Source organism: Lagopus leucura, unplaced genomic scaffold (genome assembly GCF_019238085.1).
Source record: "Lagopus leucura isolate 7727_CA_CO unplaced genomic scaffold, USGS_WTPT01 Super-Scaffold_100157, whole genome shotgun sequence".
Classification (NCBI taxonomy): Eukaryota; Metazoa; Chordata; class Aves; order Galliformes; family Phasianidae; genus Lagopus; species Lagopus leucura.
Window position 1 is genome coordinate 30,492,592 of NW_024962334.1, and position 21,443 is coordinate 30,514,034.

Sequence of the window (21,443 nt, forward strand, 5' to 3'; positions counted from 1 at the left end):
TTTGTTTTTATTATTAGTTACGATTACCATGTTCTTTTGTTTCTTCCAACTAAATGAAAATGGAGTCCTTATGTCTAAGACTACAAATGTCATCCTGTCCTCTAAATTACCTGAGTCACACTCCAGTCACATATATCTCACCCATTACTCATTGGGCTGTCACAGGAGCTGGCAATAAAGGGTACCATGGCTCACATTACACTTAAAAATCAGACAATAAAAGTTCTTAAAGTTCCAGAAAACTTAAATTTTCTTTATATTTTAAAATAACTTGTTAATGTTTAATCAAAGTAAATCCCAGATGCTCTATTAGTAAACTGAAATATTCTACATTTTGTGGATGTAATGTGTATACAAAGCAAGAATTATATAGAAATTACTATTAATAAAACTATAGCCCAAGGTTTTGGCCAGTGACCCAGTTCTGCTTTGCTGTACCAGTTTGTGCTTGTATAATTGCAATAACAATGTAATTTAAATCATTACAACTAGAATAGTGAAGAATCCATTCAGTGGCTTTCTAGATGCTACATAGAGGGAGGGTCCTTGGGAGAGGGACTTTTCTCTGCTATCCAGAGGTACCTGGACAGGCTCTGAGACACATGCCCATGCCAACTTCATGAAGTTCAACAAGGCCAAGTGCAGTATCCTGCATCTGGGTCAGGATAACCTGAAGCACGGATACAGGTTGGATGGAGAATGGCTTGAGAGCAGCCCTGAGGAGAAGTGTCAGTTGACGAGAGAATTCAAGATGAGCTGGCCGTGTGTGCTTGTAGCTCAGAGGCCAACCGTATCCTGGGTTACATTAAGAGAAGTGTGACCAGCAGGTCTAGGGAGGTGATTCTGCCCCTCTACTCTGCTCTCATGAGACCCCACCTGAAGTACTATCTCCAGTTCTGGAGCTCCCAGCACAAGAAAGATGTGGAGCTGTTGAGCAGGTCCAGAGGAGAGCCATGAGGACGGCGCCTCCCCTATGAGAACAGGCTGAGAAAGCTGGAACTCTACAACCTGGAGAGAAGGCTCCAAGGAGACTTGGTAGTGACCTTCCAGGAGCTGAAAGGGGCCTCTAGGAAAGCTGGGGAGGGGCTTTTTATAAGGGCAGGTAGTGACAGGATGAGAGGAAAAGGCTTTAAACTGGAAAAAGGTAGATTTAGACTAGATACCAGAAAGAAGCTCTTTACAGTGAGAGTGGTGAGACACTGGGGCAGGATGCCCAGTGGGACTGTAGGTGCCTCCTTCCTGGAAGCATTCCAGGTCTGGCTGGATGGGGCCGTGAGCAGCCTGGTCTAGAGGAAGGTGTCCCCACCTGTAGCAGGGAGGTTGGAACTAGATGATCTTCCAGGTCTCTTCCAACCCAAACCATCATTCTATAAAAGAGCTGTTGAGTTAAATAGCAAGAGGTATTTAGGAATTCAGTCAGCTTTGATAATATGTATGGTACGTTAGGAATAATTTTTTTTAACTCTATAATAATGAATTTATGATAAAAAATAATTGCTGCCTTAATTATCACAATGCTGTTAAAATTTTCTATATTCTGAATTTCAAATGACAAAATTCAAGAGAACAAATGGCATTGATTTTATGTGGCCCCTATGCCCTTTGTTGATATCTTGTTATATTGATAAATTTAAATAGTACAGACCTCTGGATTGGAAAGTTCATTATATAGAAGTTCTTCTATTAGAATGATTTATTTCTATACATGTAAGTTGATTTGCAAATTTTTAAAAGTGGATAAAATCAGGTATACAATTCATAGCTTTTTCTTGACTTTCATGGTATTGTAGTCATAATGTGTTAACATTCTAATATCTCAATGAAAATGAATTTCTCTTCTTGTTCACAGTTTCGATACTCCACCTGCACAGACAAATTATTAATGATATTTGGCTCTCTCTTGGCAATAGCCCATGGAAGCAGTCTCCCTATAGCAATGATAATTTTTGGTGACATGACTGATAGTTTTGTTACTTCTGATGAAACAAATTTTACAGGTAAAAATACATCCTGTGCAGAAAACAATGACTCATATTTAGAAAACAGCTGGGGAAATTGAGCATCTTGACTTGTCATATTGATGTCAGCAACATCAACTTGCTAACATACTATGTTGTAAATTAGTAACTGTTCTATTTGATCCAACAGAAAACATACTATCATAAATGAAAGTACTCATTTTTTTTCTTTTTTCAAGAAAAAAAGAATCATTTGCTCAATAGCCTTCCTTGCTAAATCAGAAGTACAAAATAAAAAAGAGTAGGAGGCGTGCACTGAATGATACCAAAATGAGGGGTGATACTTCCACTTTGGTATCAACTCACTCCTGGATCAAATTTGGTTGTCCTCTGAAATCAAATGTTAGATGTTAAACTTGAGAGAACAGTCTTGTTGCTTGGAATATTCAATTAAAAAAAAAAATATATATATATATATATATATTAACCATTTAAATATATTTCTATGGTGATACAGGATAATAACATGTGACTATATTCTGTCAATTTTTTTTTTAATCAATTTTTATTTTTATTATTTTTTATTGTGTAAGACAGAAATATGGCGTGCTGCCTCTTGTTTTTTGGCATTATACAAATGCCCTCTGTTTGCAGAAAGGAAAAGAAAAATAAAGATAATGAATATTGCTGAAAATCATGCGGGGAAATGAATTTGTTTAAACTTGTTCTATCAAAATTATTTACTCTTTTTCCTTTTCTAAGGAAACCTTTCTACACTGAATTCCTCTTCAGAGATGCTTGACAAGCTGGAAGAAGATATGACAAAGTAATTAGAAATTGTTGTTTCCTCTTTTGTTGTTGTTGTTGTTGTTGTTGTAGTTTCTTGTACCACTTCAACTTCTTTTCTTCTGATTGAAACTTACTCCTTATTAGATAACGCAAAACATCTGAGATTTCAGGTAGTCTAATGTGGCCTTCAAGGCAATTGCTTTTTCCTGTGAAAAAATCTTAATTTCTGAACTCATATCATGTCTCACTTAAAAGGAATAGGAACCCTCCCTTCATCTTCAGCAAGCTATTATCTAGGAGTCAAAACATATTAAAGAACTGACAGAGAGTGTAAATGTGAGTATAGAGTTCAGTAACTAAATGCTGAGGAGTACCTGTTCTCATGGCCCAATGGATCCAAGTTGAAGGAGGGAAGATTTAGGTTGGATGTTAGGGGGAAGTTCTTTACTAGGAGAGTGGTTAGGCCCTGGAACGGGCTGCCCAGGGAGGTTGTGGATGCCCCGTCCTTGGACACGTTCAAGGCCAGGTTGGATGGGGTCCTGGGCAACCTGATCTGAATGTGTATGTTTGGTGGCCCTGCCAGGCAGGGGGGTTGGAACTACATGATCCTTGAGGTCCCTTCCAACCCGGGTGATTCTGTGATTCTGTGATTCTGTGGCCCTAAGAGATGGTCTGTATGAGGGAATTATCTGTTAGCATCCTGCATGTTAGACACGGTACTCCAGGAGTTGCCTCACCAGGGCAGAATAGAGGGGGAGGTCACCTCCTTGTGATGCTGGCCGTGCTCTTTTTCATGCACCCCAGGATACCATTGGCCATCTTGGCCACAGGTGAACACTGCTGGCTCATGGCCAACCTCTTGTCCACCAGGACGCCCAGATACTTCTCCACAGAGCTCCTTTCCAGCAGGTCAGCCCCTAATCTGTCCTGCTGCACGCAGTTATTCCTCCCTGGGTGTAGGACTCTGCACTTGCCCCTGTATGGCTTTATAACAGCATAGGTATAAATTCACTTTTCTGAGTTCTGCAAGCTTTCTGAATAGAGCTTTGAATTATGTTCATTAGTTTGAAGAAGAAGCTGTACCCACCTCCTGTGTCTCCGTATGCCTGCCAGCCGGTAAAGTCACAGTAAACACTGTTTACAGGAACAAAGTTCATACACACGTGTATTCAACTGTATGTGCATATTTGGTTATGGCTTTTACTCAGATAATAGTTCACCTGTTTCACAGAAGAAAATGAACAATCAATTTAGAATGCAGTGAGCACATACTTTCTTGTGAGTTTCAGCAGTGAAGTTACAGAATGTCTTTCACTAGTGTGAATGTTGTAAAGATATCAATCCCTTTTCTTATGATTATCATGAAACAAAGTCTAAGCATAAAACCATCCTGTGATGTGATATAATATCATAAAGTAATTATCTGAAGTAATTACTGCTGAGTCTTCCTGCAGTATTATAGATATCATAATTTAGGTAGTTTCTGTGAAGAAGATCAAGGTCAGTATTCAACTAATCAGTCTTCAAATGGGTTAGATATTAACCCATTTTATTAATCAGTTTAGATACAGTTCCTTTCATGATTGTAGTTCCAAAGTCCCTGACTAAAATGTATAGTATTTTAGTCACTGGAAATGGACTAAAATTTGAAAAGTTTCAGTTATAAACCCTTGTTCTTCCCTGAGCAGAGCATTCAAACACAGACTTCTGCCACTAGCTCCTGCCAAGTTTCATGCTACAGTTCTAGAGAACCAGTATGGCTGACTTACTACTTGTGAGTGAAATTCCAAAGGTTTCAAAGCTTTTTTCCCCCCCTCATTATTCTCTTTTGTGTGGATGTGGTTTTTTTATAAATACATGTAATATACACCATGAATATTTAGCAATAATCTTTGGTCAGCAATAATCTTATGTGCAGGAGTCAGTTCAATTAGATTCAGCTACATTCATTTGTATTCAATTACACAGCCCTGCCAAAAAGAACTTGTACTGGTGAATGGCAGTTGGACATAAGCCAGCACTGTGCCTTCGCAGCCCAGAAAGCCAACTGCATCAAAAGAAGCACACCCAGCAGGTCAGGGAGGTGATCCTGCTCCTCTACTCTGCGCTGGAGTACTGTGTCCTGATTTGGAGTCCTTAGTATAGGAGAGATGTGGACCTGTTGGAGCGTGTCCAGGAGAGGGCCACAGAAATAAAGCAAGGATGGAACACCTGCACTATGAGGCTTAGAGAACTGGGGCTGGGCAGCCTGGAGAAGACCCCAAGCTCAAGAGTGAGCCTTTCAGTACCTAAAGGGGGGCTGTATGAAAGAAGGGGATAGATTCTTCAGCACAGTCTGCTGTGACAGGGCAAGGAGAGATGGTTTCAAATTAAAAGAGGGGAAATTTAGATTGGATATAAGGGAGAAGATTTTTACAGTAAGGGTTATGAGGCACTGGCACAGGTTGCCCGGAGAGGTGGTGGATGCCGCATCCCTGGAGACAATCAAGATCAGGCTGGATGGGGTTCTGAGCATCTGATCTAGCTGTAGGTGTCCCTGTTCACTGCAGAGGAGTTGGACCAGATGGCCTTTAAGGGTCCCTTCCAACTCAAACAATTCTGTGATTTTATGATTCCATGACTTTTCTGGTTTTGTTCTGGTTTATGTACACCAGAAATTGGTTCTGATACCATTTCTGATTCAAATCAGATCTGATTTGATTCTGTTTGAACATCTGAAAACTGTAGATCAAAATCAACTTAAGCTTGACAAATACATTGGTTTAAATGTTCCTTAGTTTTCATATGATACCTTGCTCATGGCAGAGAACTGAATTCACTTAGAAATAAAATATCTGTTTTGATGTTTTTAGTGGCATTTACTTGAAATAGATGTGTTCTCAAATGGGGAAAAATTTATAGCATGCATGCATATATATATTTTTATAGACAAGCATGTTGTATTACATAAATGCGTGAGAATATAGCACACAGGATATAGGAATAGGCCTGTATGTATTAAATAAAAATTGCTGTGATATGGAAATGTCAAAAAGGATACTGTGTCTGAAATATGGTTCTAAAATAATCATCTAAGATTCTTTTAGTTTTTTTATACTGTGCTGCCAAGAAGAAAAGATAACTCTTATCTAATAGCAGCATGATTTATTTTTTATTATTTATTATTTGTTAATTTATTTATATATTTTTATTTATTTATTGCATCTCTGAAAACCATTATCAATTGCTTCTCATAGAAATCTAGGAAATTTTCAAGAAAAGTATAAACGCATAAATTCAGATTTAAACCAGCAGCAGTGATCACCAAGCTAAATACAGACTAGCAAGGTAATTATTTTTTTCTTCTTGCAGATATGCATACTACTATACTGCAATAGGAGCTGCTGTTCTTGTTGCTGCTTATGTCCAGACATCATTCTGGACACTGGCAGCAGGCCGACAAGTTAAAAAAATTAGAGAAAAATTTTTTCATGCAATTATGAAACAGGAGATTGGATGGTTTGATGTAAATGATGCAGGAGAACTTAACACTCGTCTCATAGAGTAAGTATACTATATCTTCTGCAGTGTTGTTTCACCTTAATATGTATGTATGGCTTGTAAGAATTTTCTATTTTTGATTTTTCAAATTTATTTATTTGTGAATCTCATGCAAGTTATCTCATGGTGAGAGCTGCATAGTTTGAGATTAACATCATGAAAAAAGGTACAAAGTTCTGTTCACACTGGGAGCTGAGCAAGGTGATGACTGACACTAGTAGTATGAACAGTTTAATTACTTGACAAGCTCTCTCCTTGCTTACATGAATGGCTTCAGCTGCTCCTCCCAGATATCTCACAGTTTCCAAATAGATCCAGACTTTAGGATTAAAAAAGTGACAGTAACATTCCACTGTGAGCAATTTTCAACCTTCTTGGAGAAAAACAGTCTTACAGAATTACATTCTCACATGAAATAAGAAATTTCCTATGACTACATTACATACTTCTCTATCTTTAAGCAAACTGTTGGTAACTCACTGAACAATAAAGGCTTTTCTCTACACAGGTGCCCATGTAACAAAACTGAAAACTTTTCTGTGGTTTGTACATTTACCTTTGTGTCTAAATGTAATTTGTTTTTCAGTGATGTCAGCAAGATTAATGAAGGAATAGGTGATAAAATTGGATTGCTTATTCAGTCAGAAACGACATTTATATCAGGATTTGTTGTTGGTCTTGTAAGAGGATGGAAATTAACCCTTGTAATACTTGCAGTCAGTCCTGTCCTAGGACTTTCAGCAGCCCTCTGGGCAAAGGTAGGTTGATATATGTTCAATGTTAGGTTCTTATACAGGGTAGATAATTACATGAATCCACATAGGTGTATTCTTACAGTTGGAATGTATTGCTTGGAGCAAATTCAATGGCTTTAGAGAACATCTATGAACATAAGCTGGACTGTGTATAAGTGCCCTTGGGTAGTTTGAATTTTACACTTCTGATGGATTGGACACACTGGCTTTAATTTGAAGCAGTTTATGTCAATATAGCATATTTTATACAGAGAAGGATGCAACTCAGACAATAAAACACAGATCTCTTACAGTTAAAAATTCATTCCTTCTGTAGGAAGGAATTGCACTTCCTGGTTAATACTCAAATAAATTAGGCCAAGCTGTGATCACTTAAATGAGAGAAGTAACATGGGATTGGAGTGCCTTCAGTTTGTATAGTACTTTCCTTAAATTTCAAAGATGAGGTAAGCTTTATTTTTTCCAAGTGAGTGTGTTAGGGAAGATGTCAGAGTAGAGAGGCATTTGCCACATATATCTTCTAGCTGAGAGTCGTTGCGGAGTGTGGCCAATTAATGTAAATCTTGAGCCCTCTGGCTAAGGTAGCCAGTGATGAGAATGGGCTGAGGAGATCTGCCTGAGAAGAGACCCACCAGCTCACTATAAGCACTCATCTACTCTCTTGCACAGGGTGAAAGCAGACTGTAAAATCCGACTGAATTCATAATGTAATTATGTTGAACACTCCTGCACTTGTACATAATATAATCAAAAGGCTTCACAGTGGTTTTTGTCAGTTAAGTGCTTGAGATCATTCTGCTTTTCTTAAGTCAGAATATTTGATCCTGTATTAGATTCTCACTGCATTCACCGATAGAGAGCAAGCTGCATATGCAAAAGCAGGAGCTGTTGCAGAGGAAGTTCTGGGTGCAATCCGTACTGTAGTAGCTTTTGGAGGGCAAGAAAAAGAAATTAAAAGGTAAGAGCAACGCTTACTTTCATCAGCTATTGTGAACTATTCATTTCAGATAGTTTCAAATTTTTGAGCATCTTCACTGCTGAAAGTCTGCCCAAATAAGTAAACACTGCACTTCCTGCACTTGTGGGCACTGGGGCTGGAAATTGTCCGTTACTGACTTCTGTGTGATGAATGACACTGACAAATGGAGAAACTGACAAATTAAGTTGGGGTATTTTCTCTAGTCTGGAAACTGCATAACCTACTTCAAACAGTAAGTGACAGCTTTAAACAAAAAAGTCCTGCTGTGAGAAACAATGATGGTGTCTTTGGTAATCTGGTCATACCGTAGGGGTCTTTTAAACAATATTTCTATTTCCACTGTACTGCAGAAAAATATTGTTGTGATGTGTCTTAACCTTTTATTAAGCTAACAACAAGAATCTCAAAACCTGTCACAAATGGCTCACAGAGTTCACTCAAGTTGGGGTTATTTAAGGAACTCACATGTCCTTTATGAGTGCAAAATCCTTTTTTTTTTTTTTTTTTTTTTTTTGTTGTTGTTGTTGATCTGCCAGTTCTACTGATGTTGGCATTTTTTTTTATTACCTTAAGTTATCTCTATGCCTGTCTATCTACCAGACTTGCCTTTGTGCCTCCTTAGGGTATTATATTATACATTGCATACATTATAATACCTACAATAATTCATCCGCAGTTTTGGGTGCTGTGTACCATGTCTGAGTTATTTCAAGCTTCTGGTTTGTTTTTTTTTTCAGATACCATAAAAATTTAGAAGATGCTAAACGCATTGGAATAAGAAAGGCTATTACATCTAATATTTCTATTGGTGCTGCTTTCTTACTGATATATGCATCATATGCACTGGCCTTCTGGTATGGAACTACCTTGGTCTTAACCGATGATTACACTATTGGCAAGGTTCTTACAGTAAGTATTTATCAGTAACTTTTCAATTATATTCAGAAATTTTACACTGAAGTGTATTTTGGGAACTTAATTGAGTATATTCAGAATGATGTTTCAAATTGGAAAAATAGTTTCCTTTCTTCTTAACAGAGAAGATTGTCATAAATATGTCTACATGTTTTTTTGATAGTATTTCAAAATCTACATCAAACCAAGTTAAATATATATTAGTTTCATTTGTTACATCTTCTCTGACTTCCATAAGCTCACGCTGATATAGAAACAGCTCAATCAGAAACTGAAGTATGGTACCCTTCCTAGTTGCTGTTTTCAGATTTGTGGGACTGAATGTGTTTTCAGGATGCAGAAAGAAAAGATTTTTTTTTGAGGTGTGGTGTGATTAAATAGATCTGTTTGTTGATACTGATATTTTGCTCCATAAGCCTCTAGAATCTCTTTTCAATATTCATAAAATGCAAGGGGAAGTAATATAAGACTAGGAAATATGTCACCATGTTACAACCAAAAGAAGAAAAGCATAACTTCATCATTACTTCAGTTCATCTCTTGAGGAGGCAACCGTTCTGTTTTTGTGTGAGCTATCCAAAGAAATGCGGCAAAAAATACAATTTCTTCAACCATGAGGAAGCCCAGCCAGGACATCTCTTAAAAGCTACCTGCTTTATTGTTTATTTGTTAGTTTGTTTTGCTTATGAATCACTCTGATTTGCAAAAAAAAAAAAACCTGATATCTGATAAGAGATATTGACTCTTTGGAATCTTTGCCAAGCAAGGCCAATTTTTTATAAAGGCAGGCTGGCATACAAAACATTTCAGTCATGCTCAGACAATTACTCATGTTGTTTTTTGTAAGTTCATGTAGTAAACAGTAGAGCTTCGTTGGAGTCTTTGCCAAAGAATATTTGAATGCTAGTTTACACGTGTTCAAGGAATGGCTGGACAAAATATATGCAGTAAAATTCATTGAAGATATTAAATATAGAAAAACAAACTGCCTTAGGAAATCCTCTGATCCAAATACAGTTAGAGTCTATCAGAATAGCAGGGAGAAGTAGAACAGCATCCTGCTCTGTTCTTGCATGCCTTATTTTAGGTATCATATCTGTGAATGGCCACTGTTGGGGAGAAATGACCGATGTGATGGATCTCTGGTTTAACATACTAACATGGGCATTGATATGACCTCTCTTTGAGGTGTGTCTTTTGGAACCAGCTAAAAGCTAGTATGTTTCTCCAAGCAGATAGTATACTTTTAGTAAATCTGTTCTGTTCATTTGTTTGCTTTGTTTTCTTTTTCTTGGTTGCTTGCATTCCCTCTCTTTAATTCCAACAGGATGAACATTTATTTGTTTGTGGTGGGAAAGGAGAAATAAACTCTATCACTGTGAAAGGAGAAGGTGCTTTGCAGATCAGTTTTGATCTGCTATATTCATCTTGAAGCGGAAATATACTGTTAGGTGTTTGGGACATCTTTTGCCAAAGAATGTGTTAGTACAATAAATCCTGAAACATCAAGAGAACTTTTTTTTTTTTTTTTTTTTTGGCATAAATTTTGAAAGATTTATTCTCAGTCATCAGTTTGTTTGCAATATTCACATTGGGCAGAATCATAGTTTTCATCTGACTCTTAAAAAGGCCTTTTCTTAATGTTGTTCTCTATTTAAGAGAGAGCCTTTCATTTTTTCTTTAATTGTCAATTACTTGAACTGACCCAAAGTTATCTAATATAAATAAATGGAATTCCCTGCTTAAATAAGTCTTGCTATATGTCACCATGAATATTTCTTTCAGGTCTTTTTCTCTGTACTGATTGGAGCTTTCAGTATTGGACAAACTGCTCCAAGCATAGAGGCATTTGCTAATGCAAGAGGAGCAGCCTATGCAATCTTTAACATCATTGACAATGTGAGTATCCCACCATTGTTCTGAGACCTTTTTAAAGACTTCTCAGAGACCATTCCTTTTAAAGTGCATATGACCATAAGTTTGAAGAACAGTAGTGGCACCAAAAACAGCATGATTGTCTGCAAATCTATGAAACTACTTGCTAACCTGGATATGTGCTTTCAGAGTCTGAAATCCGGAATGCTATGATTTTATAAGCTAATGAAGTTATGTAAATGCAATTACAGGTTTTGAATTGTTCTGAAGACATACTTTGAGTTGTAGACCTACCCCTTGATAATAATGAAAACAGTAGAAATTAAGAACTTTGTTGAATGATTTCTACTTAATAGTCAGTGGATCAATTCTTTCCCACAAAGATGATTTCAGCAGAAAGAGCAAAGCTCTCAATGAACAGAGTATGAGCAGCTCATCCGAGGTGATCTGTTCAGGTTAATCAGACAGTGGAATGAGTCTCAAAGTACAGCTGGCAATGGATATACTCTTAAAGATGATGTATTAAATTCACATGAAGTTTTAAAAGGAAAATTATAAAAATTATTTTTTCATTAACAACTCAGCAAGGTAGTAATGAGGCAGTCAACAATGCAATTTACATGCTTCACAAGTCTCCTCTAAATCAGTTTAAAATTCTATTTAATATCTCTACAGAACAATGATACATTGTATGGCGTCCCTATGAACAAAAAAAGTCATTAGGAAATAAGCTTTTCCTCTGCTTGATTTATTTCTCACAGGAACCTCAAATTGACAGTTATTCAAATGCAGGACACAAACCAGACCACATTAAAGGGAACTTGGAATTCCAAAATGTTTTCTTCAATTACCCATCCAGACCAGATGTTGAGGTACTGTAAATGCAACTTGAAATGTAGATAATAAGCTAAGAAATAAAAAATGAAATAAATAAAATTTTCTTGAAAATGTAACAATTCCAGGTTGATTTTCTAAATCATGTAAAAATATTATCATCATAATGACTTAACCTAGAATTTTTTGCATCTTAGCAAGTGCTGTCATAACTCAGAGACTTAGAATGAACTCTGAAAATACTTTAATAACGAGTGTATTTGCACTACGTAACTGTTTCCTTCCCTACCTCAAAGGAAAATCACTGATCTAGGGAATGGAATCTTTCTTACTTTGGTAGGCTAAAACAAAAATAAAAAGACTTTGGCTTTTCCTTCTATCAAGAAAATGAATTAAGTGCTTGATTGTTCTTCATATAGAAATATAAGTGAACAGACATCTGTTGATCTCATTTCTAAGTTTATACTGCATACTGCATAGTACACTAGTATACACAGCGTACTGCAAGTATGATATGAACAGAGAAATTTCTCCCCTCTGGTGTCAGACAAAATTATAGAGAGTAAAGGCTACAGCAAGCTATTAAAAAGTGCCATATAAATTAATTATTGTAAAGAAGAAAAGGGACTTCAGATAACTCCGAGGCGTTCATTACTGCTTAAGTTTAAGCTACATGAGGTAAAGTTAATTCTTCTTTGCAACAGGATTAAGTACAGCAAAATAACTGTCAGGCATGAAGACTGCAAGATACTTCCTACCTCATTAGACAGATTTTTCAACCATCCTTACTACCTCTTCTATGTTTTTTCTTAGAAACAACCTAAATTGATTTTATTTTAATATAGGAAAAAAGATCATATCAATCATAAACTGAAATCAGTTGTAATACAAACATTTTAGAGCAACTTCTTTTGCTACATTACATTTTGCTTTACCTACATTAGGTTTGTTTGAGTTCTAAGTAAGGTCTGTAGGCTAAATCTTTTATAGCATTATGGCCAGAAGGTTAAATACGACAGTTTCATGCATTTTTAACCATTATTACTTATGAAGGACCTCTTCTTTTGATCTAGAATGATTATAGCAAAGTAAGACATACTAGAAGTTATATATTTGTTTTCTTGTCCTCAAAGAATGAGGTATATTTCACTTGAGAACATAGATATTGGTACCAATGGAGAAGAGGCAGTGGTAGTGTTTGGGATAGAAAATTAGTAAGAGATGCTGACGAGGACACCAGGCTGCAGCATACTGGGGAGTATTGGAATGTGTCAGTGCGTGTTTGTACATTCTGAATGGAAAAATGCACTTAGCCCTAATGTGGATGCTATCTGTCAGATTTGAATAGTTCATTGCAGATTACTCCTTCCATAAAACTAGCAAAAAATACTCTTTTCTCCATTTCAACAAGTATTTCCAACCACAGAAGTTATATAAAGTAGTGAAAGCTGTGCTGACTCGTTACAGCTGTTGTCTGAATAAAGTAAAAGTAGAAGTTAAAACAATATATTATTTTTCATTGTTAGATATTCACACTATTCAGGTAAGCAGGTCAATATTGTATCTTCCATGCCTGTGAAATGAATATTTTATGGTACACGAAAGTTATACATTATGCAACAAAATTTTACAATTATAGAGAAGCCCTTCCAGAAATTACAATCCACAGGGGAAAAAATAAAAATACTTCAGATTTAGAAATGAACAATATGGGTGTATTCTATTAGTTTTAAGCTCTTTTGCTGAGCAGTGGTACCATACCCATAGGTTACATGGTGCACTGAATGAAAAGTTGAAGCAACATAATATGGGAATATTGTTTCATATTGCTATATTCTAGGTACAGGGAGTAATCACATTATTATTATTCTGTCATATAAATTGGTTCATTATATGGTTGACTGTGAAGTGTGTTGTACAATGTATTTATATGGAATCAGATGTGTTGTAATCATGAAGAAAATTTAGCACGACTCACCAGTGGTACAAAATTTAAACTCACTTGATTTTAAATGTTATATTGTACTACACACTTCTGAAAATATGAAGGATGTTTCACTGGAGTCTTCAAAGTTTCTGCAAGTTTACTCTGATGTTTTGCTTCTGGCAACCTTTCTTACATGCACAGATACTGAAAGGCTTGAATCTCAAGATTAATTGTGGCCAGACAGTAGCCCTGGTTGGTGGCAGCGGCTGTGGAAAAAGTACAACTGTTCAGCTCATCCAGAGATTTTACGACCCCAAGGAAGGCACGGTAAGACTCTTCAAGTGAGCAGACTGCTCTGTGTTCTAACGGCACAGCTGTAAGAAGTCAGCTTCTGGTCTCACTGCCCTTGTTCAAATGACATGGCCCAGTCTCTCCTAAAAAAGGCAGGCTTTGGGCTGGAGAGAGAGTTCTTGACAACAGCACTTAGTAAATGGTGCTTGTCTGCTTCCCCTGCTGTAGATTACCATCGATGGGCAGGATCTGAAGAGCCTGAATGTAAGATATCTGCGGGAGATTATTGGTGTGGTGAACCAGGAGCCCGTGCTGTTTGCTACAACTATTGCAGAAAATATTCGCTATGGCCGCGAGGATGTCACCATGGAAGAAATTGAAAAAGCTGCCAAGGAAGCTAATGCTTATGATTTCATCATGAAGCTCCCCAAGGTAAGCAGGCCAGCTGTCCTGCTGAAACAATTGCTTTTCAACCTACTCACTTAGCAAAGCGTTTCTCAGAAGGGCGTCTCCTGAACAGATGAACCTCTTCCCGGAGCTGTGAATATGCAGAGCTGTGCAGAGCTTCCTCACCACTTTTGAGATTAATGTAAACTTTAAATTATTAAATAATGGCTGGATGAGCATGTAGGAAACGGAGAGAGTTCTAGGGACACAAACAGGAAGGCATATTTAAGCAGATGCTTAACATGCAGTGTTTTAGAGGAAGAGAAGATGCTGCTGGGGCTACTAACGCTGAGGTGCCTTTTCTGCACACTGCCTTTCCTTGGTGAAGGGACCAAGCTGAGTGTTGGTGGAAATGTGTGTGCTTGTCTTGCAGAAGTTTGAAACTGTGGTTGGAGAAAGAGGGGCACAGATGAGTGGAGGGCAGAAGCAGCGAATAGCAATTGCCCGTGCTCTGGTTCGCAATCCTAAAATTCTTCTGCTTGATGAGGCAACATCAGCTTTGGATAATGAGAGTGAATCCGTTGTGCAGGCAGCGCTGGATAAGGTCGGTATTGCTTTTTTATTTGAAGAGCTGCAAGAAGTTGCAATTCCTAAAAACTTTAAAATAAACCTGAACTTGCAAATATTCACTGCTCATTCAAAGAATTGGAAGCACTTTGTATGTGCCCATGGAATTAAGTTAATGATGTTAAGAGCCAGACTGAACTTCACCAGGCTTTCCCAAACAAACTTTTGGAAATTGGAAGTTGGAAGTGTTCAATGCAGACTACTATTCCCAAGCAGGAATCCACATGGGCTATGTTCTTATTAACAGCAAAGTAATTGGTTGGTTGGGTTTTCAAGAGTAGAAATAAAGCAGGTAAGTAGGAGCCTAAGATGTACTTTTCTTCAGATTTTTATTGAAAGAATCGCATCGGGACCTTTTAAATGCAAAAGGTAAACAATGATTTCGCAAATATTCTCTGTATAGATAATTTTTTTGGTTTCTACATGTATTACAGTGAGGAATCTGTTTCAAGTGAGGAGTTGGAATTATATTTTCTGCATTATTAATCTTACATTAAAAAAAATCTCAGTGTAAACATCCCCTGCCATCATCTGTCCTATCGATATGCATGTAATTGTCAGTGACCTGCTTAATTTGTTTTGAAGCCTGACAGAGTGAATAAAAGCTACCAGCATGTTGTAACATTGGTAGCAGTGACCCATTAGTAAACACTCCAAGGAAACATTTCCTTCTGTTAATGTGAATACCTCTAGATTCTCATTCTGTTCTCATGGTAAGCTATCTCATTAAGAGATAGCTGATCCCTCATGTGACACAAGAGTCTCTACATTTATTCTGGGGCCAGACTACCGAATGTTGTTCTAATTTTATCCAGACAGATTCTATTTCAGCTGCCTGTACTGTAATGCTTTCTGCTGGTGCCATTTGGAATAATAGTGCTGGGCAGAGAAAGACAATTTCTGGAAAAATATTGATGGAAATACAGTTAACAGCATTACAGTAAAAGTTAGTTACTTAGCTTTTATTGGTCAGATTACCTTATAAAAATGGCTCCTTCTAAGCCCTTGCAGAAGACCTGGGGTTGTAAGATACTTCTTAAAATCTGTTTTTTCAAACTTTTAAAACTTACATTTTTTCTCTGTATTATTTTAATAGTTCCATTAGGTCTTATTCAACCGTAATGTGAAGATCAAATCTTTTGAACATACTTGGAAATATTTATTTTAACTATTATTATATCTAGGCAAGAGAAGGACGGACCACAGTTGTAGTAGCTCACCGTCTGTCAACTGTTCGAAACGCAGATCTTATTGCTGTGTTTGACAGTGGAGTTATTACAGAACAAGGAAATCATTCTCAACTAATTGAAAACAAGGGAATCTACTACAAACTTGTGAACATGCAGGTACATTTTTCCTTGCTATGCCTTTTATTTTTATGTGTTCTGTGCCCATAATTATTATGTGCTCTCAGAAGTATTCTGTAGGAATTCTGCAGTCTGCTTTTTCAAGAGCAAAAATATTTCAGAGATTAAACAACTACATTTCACACCAGAGGTATTTAAACCCAGGATATTACATTTTTAAAACCTTTCAGGGATTGAAACTTACAAGGTTATTTAATATTCAGCTATTAAAAAGCTAATATCAATAGCCTATGATAAAAAGTAAAATATGGTAGTGGATTACTGGAGGGATAAGACATGCATATTTAAAGTGTTTGATTATAACCCTTTATGCTGAAGTTCTTTTTAACAAAATAAACAAACAGGAATAAAAGGAAAACAATCCAGCTGTGATGAGCGCAAAAATGGGTGCACTTACAATGTTACATAGCCAGAAACAAAGAGATTGGAAATTAAAAATCAAACATAAATATCAAAAATGTATTAAGAAGTGAAGAAAAAGTCTTTTATTACATCCCAGTGTCATTTTATAATTAGGTTGTTAGCCTTCTGTGACATGGTATCTTAATACATAACCATCACACCCACTGAAGAAACTGAAATAAATATCTCACTTTGTCAGACTAAAAAGGTTAAACAATGCCAATTAAAACATTTCTTCATAAAATATCTAGGAGAAGGCATTTAGTCATCTTAGATTCAAAGTAATTTTGTATTCAGGTCCATGTAATAATGAGAAAAAGGTAGGAAATTTAAAATGGACTAAAAATAATTTCTGTAACTTGGAATACTTTAGAAAAATATGGAACAAAAGAAAAAAATTAGTTTTTGTTAATAGCACAAGAACCAATAAGAATACATAGATACTTACTCCTTCTGCCAAAGACACTGCATAAAATACCACCAAAACTTTTTCAGTTTATTCAGATTTCTCATTCAGAGTCTCTTTTTGACTTGTTTCTTGTTGGACTTCTCTGTTTAAGTTAAAATCAAGAATTGTTCACAGTGTTCTGTAGTGACAGGTAGGCAATTTTCTCACTTCATGGATGAACAGCATGTCCCTAAATCCCAAGATAAATGCAAATGGTTCATAGAATTCAAAACATTGTTAAGATTTCATACTTCCACTTCTCTTACCTCCACTTACTGTAAATATTTTCTTGAGAGGTTGTGTACTCATAAATGAGTCTAGCTCTGAATTTGGAGATCTACTCAAATACAATACAATATTTCATATCTGCTTATAACATTATGCATTACTCTGCCCTTATCTCTTTCCTTGAAATAGTGACTTCAATTAATTTTATTTTCTCATAATTTTGAAAGTTAAAAACTCTACATGCATTATTAATCTTAGCATTATATTCTTTCCTGTTTTAGGCAATAGAGACTGAAGATCCATCATCAGAAAAAGATGAGAATACAGTCAGCATCAAAAGAAATGGATCTCCGTCAAATCTGGATGAATCCTTTAAGAAAGGACTGAGAAGAGGATCAACTCGGAGAAGCATGAAAAAGCCAAATGATACTGATGGGAAAGATGGTTCACCTGTAAGTGTCTTTGCAGAACTGCTAGTGAATTCCTTCCAACAGTGTATTACAATTCTTACTTCTGCCCTAGAAAGGTGCAAAAAGAAGCTAGCATTTGATAGCCTCTAGTGAAACAAAATAGAAATATTCTAAATTATTCTAATTCTAAATAGGCTTTAAGTAGTAATATTCCAAACTAGTTTTGTTATCTTCACCATTAACGATTTGCTATAAAACAAATATATTTGTACAGCATACAGACTTTGTCAGTATGAGTTAAAAATTCATTTTTAGGTTAGAAACAATACTTTTGGGCCAGCAAGTCTTTCAGCAAGTCTGGAATATCAGATGATTATCAGATGAACATCCGCAAATACTTTGCCATCTGTTATAAATGCTCAGTGGAGAACTACTTGAATTACTGTATTTATGGATTACACATTGTGAGCAATGCATTCAGCTGCCACTAAACCACTGATACTGATACACGATCAATGAACATGAAATAATTAACCTGAAATATTATAAAAGAAATCACAGATATATTCTAACAGCTCTTTCTTTCTTGTACTAACATCATAAAAATAAAAATACAATCAGTTAATTATTTATGTATTAAAAAGTTTACACATTGTCTTCCCTTTAATTGATCATGGGAGTAGGAATTTGAATGCTAATTCCTATTTTTTCTCCATATTTCTCCAAATGCATACATATATTTTTTACCAAATTTCTCATTCTTTAAGGCTGAAGAATTACCTCCAGTTTCATTTCTGAAAGTTATGAAGTTGAACAAAAAAGAATGGCCGTACTTTGTAGCTGGAACTCTGTGTTCAGTTGTCAATGGAGCTTTACAACCTGCATTTGCAGTCATATTTTCAGAAATTATAGGGGTAAGTTTAAATAAAATATGTAAAAATCTATGCAGCTCATAAGATTTATTTTCAATAAGGTCTTAATCACAGGATTATGAAACTGAGGAGTGGATGAAGCACTGTTACAGAAAACTTAACGACTATATGAAATTTACAAAATACTAAAAATCTTTTTATAATCTGCAATTTTCTTCTTCTATCCGCAAGCAAATGCAGAATTTAGTCAAGTTTTCTGTTAATGCAAATGACTGACAAAAATAGTTATTTAGAAGCATGGGAGTATTTTAGATGATTTCTTGTTTGAACAGATGGTGTTTTAAATATTATTTTATTTTATAGATTTTTTCAGAAACAGATGATAATGTTTTGAGAGAAAAGAGCAACTTGTATTCACTGCTGTTTTTAGCAATTGGGATTGTTTCGTTTTTTACTTTCTTTGTTCAGGTATGTATTATTGTTACAGATTCATTATAATTTTTCTGACCTCATTGTAGTTATCTTATAATAAAAATTATTACAACTTTTAGATTTATCATGATATGTTGTGTCATGATTTCTGAATATATGTGTGTAGCTTTATCCATTTAATGAGTATACGTAGTTAAAAGGCAAAGTGTTAGAAGAGCAGCACTAACTTTTTTTTGTAAAAACTTCATTTTGTTTGTGGAACCGTCTTGCTGTATGTGTATGCAAAAACACCTTGAGAGTAGAGGACTGAGTTGTAGATAGATATGACAAATCTGCTCATCTTAAAAGTGTTCAGATGATGAATGGAATGGAATGTTTCTGCTGTGAACCTACTAGAACTTGTGAACATGAAATGTACTTTTACATGTTATGTGAGACCACAACAGCAGTATTTTGTATTTTGATATTGTAGAGATAACATATCTAAAACACTCACTGAGTAAATACAAACAATCTGATGCACATTAAGCACTGTAATTCTTCTCAAATAGGGTTTTGCATTTGGCAAAGCTGGAGAAATTCTTACAATGAGGCTTCGATTCATGGCATTTAAAGCAATGCTGAGACAGGTAAAGAAAACAAATATTTTAATTTCCATTTTTTCTAAAGATAGTTAATTGTGTTAGTACTGTAGCCTCACGTATTCTATTTTACCATATTATGATTTATCTACAAAGGAGATTCTTTCAATTATTTTAGAAACAGTCTTTGGTTAGTTGTATGGGATTAAGTAAATAATCTGCAGAGAAAATGTTTTAAGTCAATGTAAGAACTTTCTGTGTACTCCATGCAAAGCCTTAGACTCACAGTCAAATTACTATTGCTTAATGTTACCACCAGCCAAATCCTATTATATTTTCACATGCATGCTTTGCTTTCTTGGTGCTCTTTGTCCCCTGTGTATCTTACTATGAAACCGTTTCTTCAAATGTCCAATTTAAATTGTGATACATACAGATATGTTTTTGTTTCTGTCTTGAAGGTCTGTTTCAAAGAGTTCTTAAATGTATATTTATTGTTTATTAATACAATAACAATGAAATCTAATTCACTTTCAGAGCATTAAGGGATATATATTTCCGTAATGATTTTAAGTAACTCCTGAGGTTAACCAAACTGGCCTTTATTTTGCATGATTTCAGGATCACTATCTTGATTTTAAAATAGAGAATATGTTTCTGATTTTTATGTCTTGCATATAAAGCTACATGCAGACAGAACTTGATTCATGTGAAACATAACTATTTGCAGTATGGACAGAAAGCTGTTGTATTATGAATAACTGTGAATTATTGGTCAGCTTCACTGAAAATCTAAAGAAAGTGCAATATTGCAGTTGGGTCTTGCTATTTACAGAGGCATGTGCTGCATCACCAGGTTTTCATATGATTAGTATTACACCTTGATGTTGAAATTAGATATTTGATCTCATGGTGGAAAAGTTATAAACTATGTAACAAATGACTTTGATCAGATAGACCAGGGTTGGTTGTAGTGCTTGTTTGTTTTGTTTTTATTTATTTTGTTTCATAGCTTCCAAATAAGCTTTTCCAAACTGAGAGAAACAAAGCAATGAATTAGGAGTTTTTACCTTTAAAATGCTTAACATTTCCCCAAACAGCTTTGCAATTTGGAAGGAATGGGACTGATGAGCCATATAACTCAAGAAGGTGCAGTTTCAACAGCTGTGGAGGAGAATATATTTTAGTTCTGAGAATCCCACAGGTTGCTTTCCATCTTCCTCCCTAGTAGCAGCATACGCATCAGGTCATCCACAGACATGTACTTCTTCCTAAGACATCCATTGTCCAATGAAGGTATTAGACTTAAATATACAGAAATTATATACTGCCAGATACACACTCTTCTAACACTGTGCTCAGTTGTATTACAAAGATTTCACTTTTACTTTCATGTTTATATTAAGCACACAAAAACTGGTCCTAAGAAAAACGTTTCTTATTATAGGACATGGCCTGGTTTGATGACCCTAAAAACAGCACTGGAGCACTGACAACAAGACTTGCTAATGATGCCTCACAAGTGAAAGGAGTAAGTAAAATTTGGTTTGGCAATTTTTCATACTTGATTTAATGCATAGTAATGTTGCAGCAGGAATTTGACTAGTTGATTAACAGTCTGCACTTTGACAGCATCCAATATTTTCACAGTGGTAAACTGACATTTTGTATAGGCTGGATGTGTCTCTGGGCAGCCTAGTCTAGTGATTGGTGACCCTGCCCATGGCAGGGGGGTTGGAACTAGGTGATCATTGTGGTCCTTTTCAACCCAGGCCATTCTATGATTCTGTGATTCTATGATAGAGTGCACTGATGCATTTCCCAAC

The 21,443-nt window shown here is 35.9% G+C and overlaps 1 protein-coding gene across 5 annotated transcripts in view; it reads left to right on the forward strand.

Moving 5' to 3' along the window:
• Positions 1–21,443, forward strand: part of ABCB1 (ATP binding cassette subfamily B member 1) — a 45,093-nt gene that overhangs the window by 14,120 nt on the left and 9,530 nt on the right. For all 5 annotated transcript variants that reach the window (XM_042888254.1, XM_042888250.1, XM_042888253.1 and 2 more), the window contains exons 6-22: positions 1,850–1,997; positions 2,721–2,784; positions 6,099–6,290; positions 6,874–7,045; positions 7,876–8,000; positions 8,759–8,930; positions 10,722–10,835; positions 11,573–11,683; positions 13,774–13,899; positions 14,092–14,295; positions 14,684–14,854; positions 16,062–16,223; positions 17,604–17,774; positions 18,500–18,646; positions 18,968–19,072; positions 19,588–19,665; positions 21,065–21,148. In XM_042888254.1, the coding sequence (XP_042744188.1) occupies positions 1,850–1,997; positions 2,721–2,784; positions 6,099–6,290; positions 6,874–7,045; positions 7,876–8,000; positions 8,759–8,930; positions 10,722–10,835; positions 11,573–11,683; positions 13,774–13,899; positions 14,092–14,295; positions 14,684–14,854; positions 16,062–16,223; positions 17,604–17,774; positions 18,500–18,646; positions 18,968–19,072; positions 19,588–19,665; positions 21,065–21,148 (2,346 nt within the window). The remainder of the gene's footprint in view (positions 1–1,849; positions 1,998–2,720; positions 2,785–6,098; positions 6,291–6,873; positions 7,046–7,875; positions 8,001–8,758; positions 8,931–10,721; positions 10,836–11,572; positions 11,684–13,773; positions 13,900–14,091; positions 14,296–14,683; positions 14,855–16,061; positions 16,224–17,603; positions 17,775–18,499; positions 18,647–18,967; positions 19,073–19,587; positions 19,666–21,064; positions 21,149–21,443) is intronic.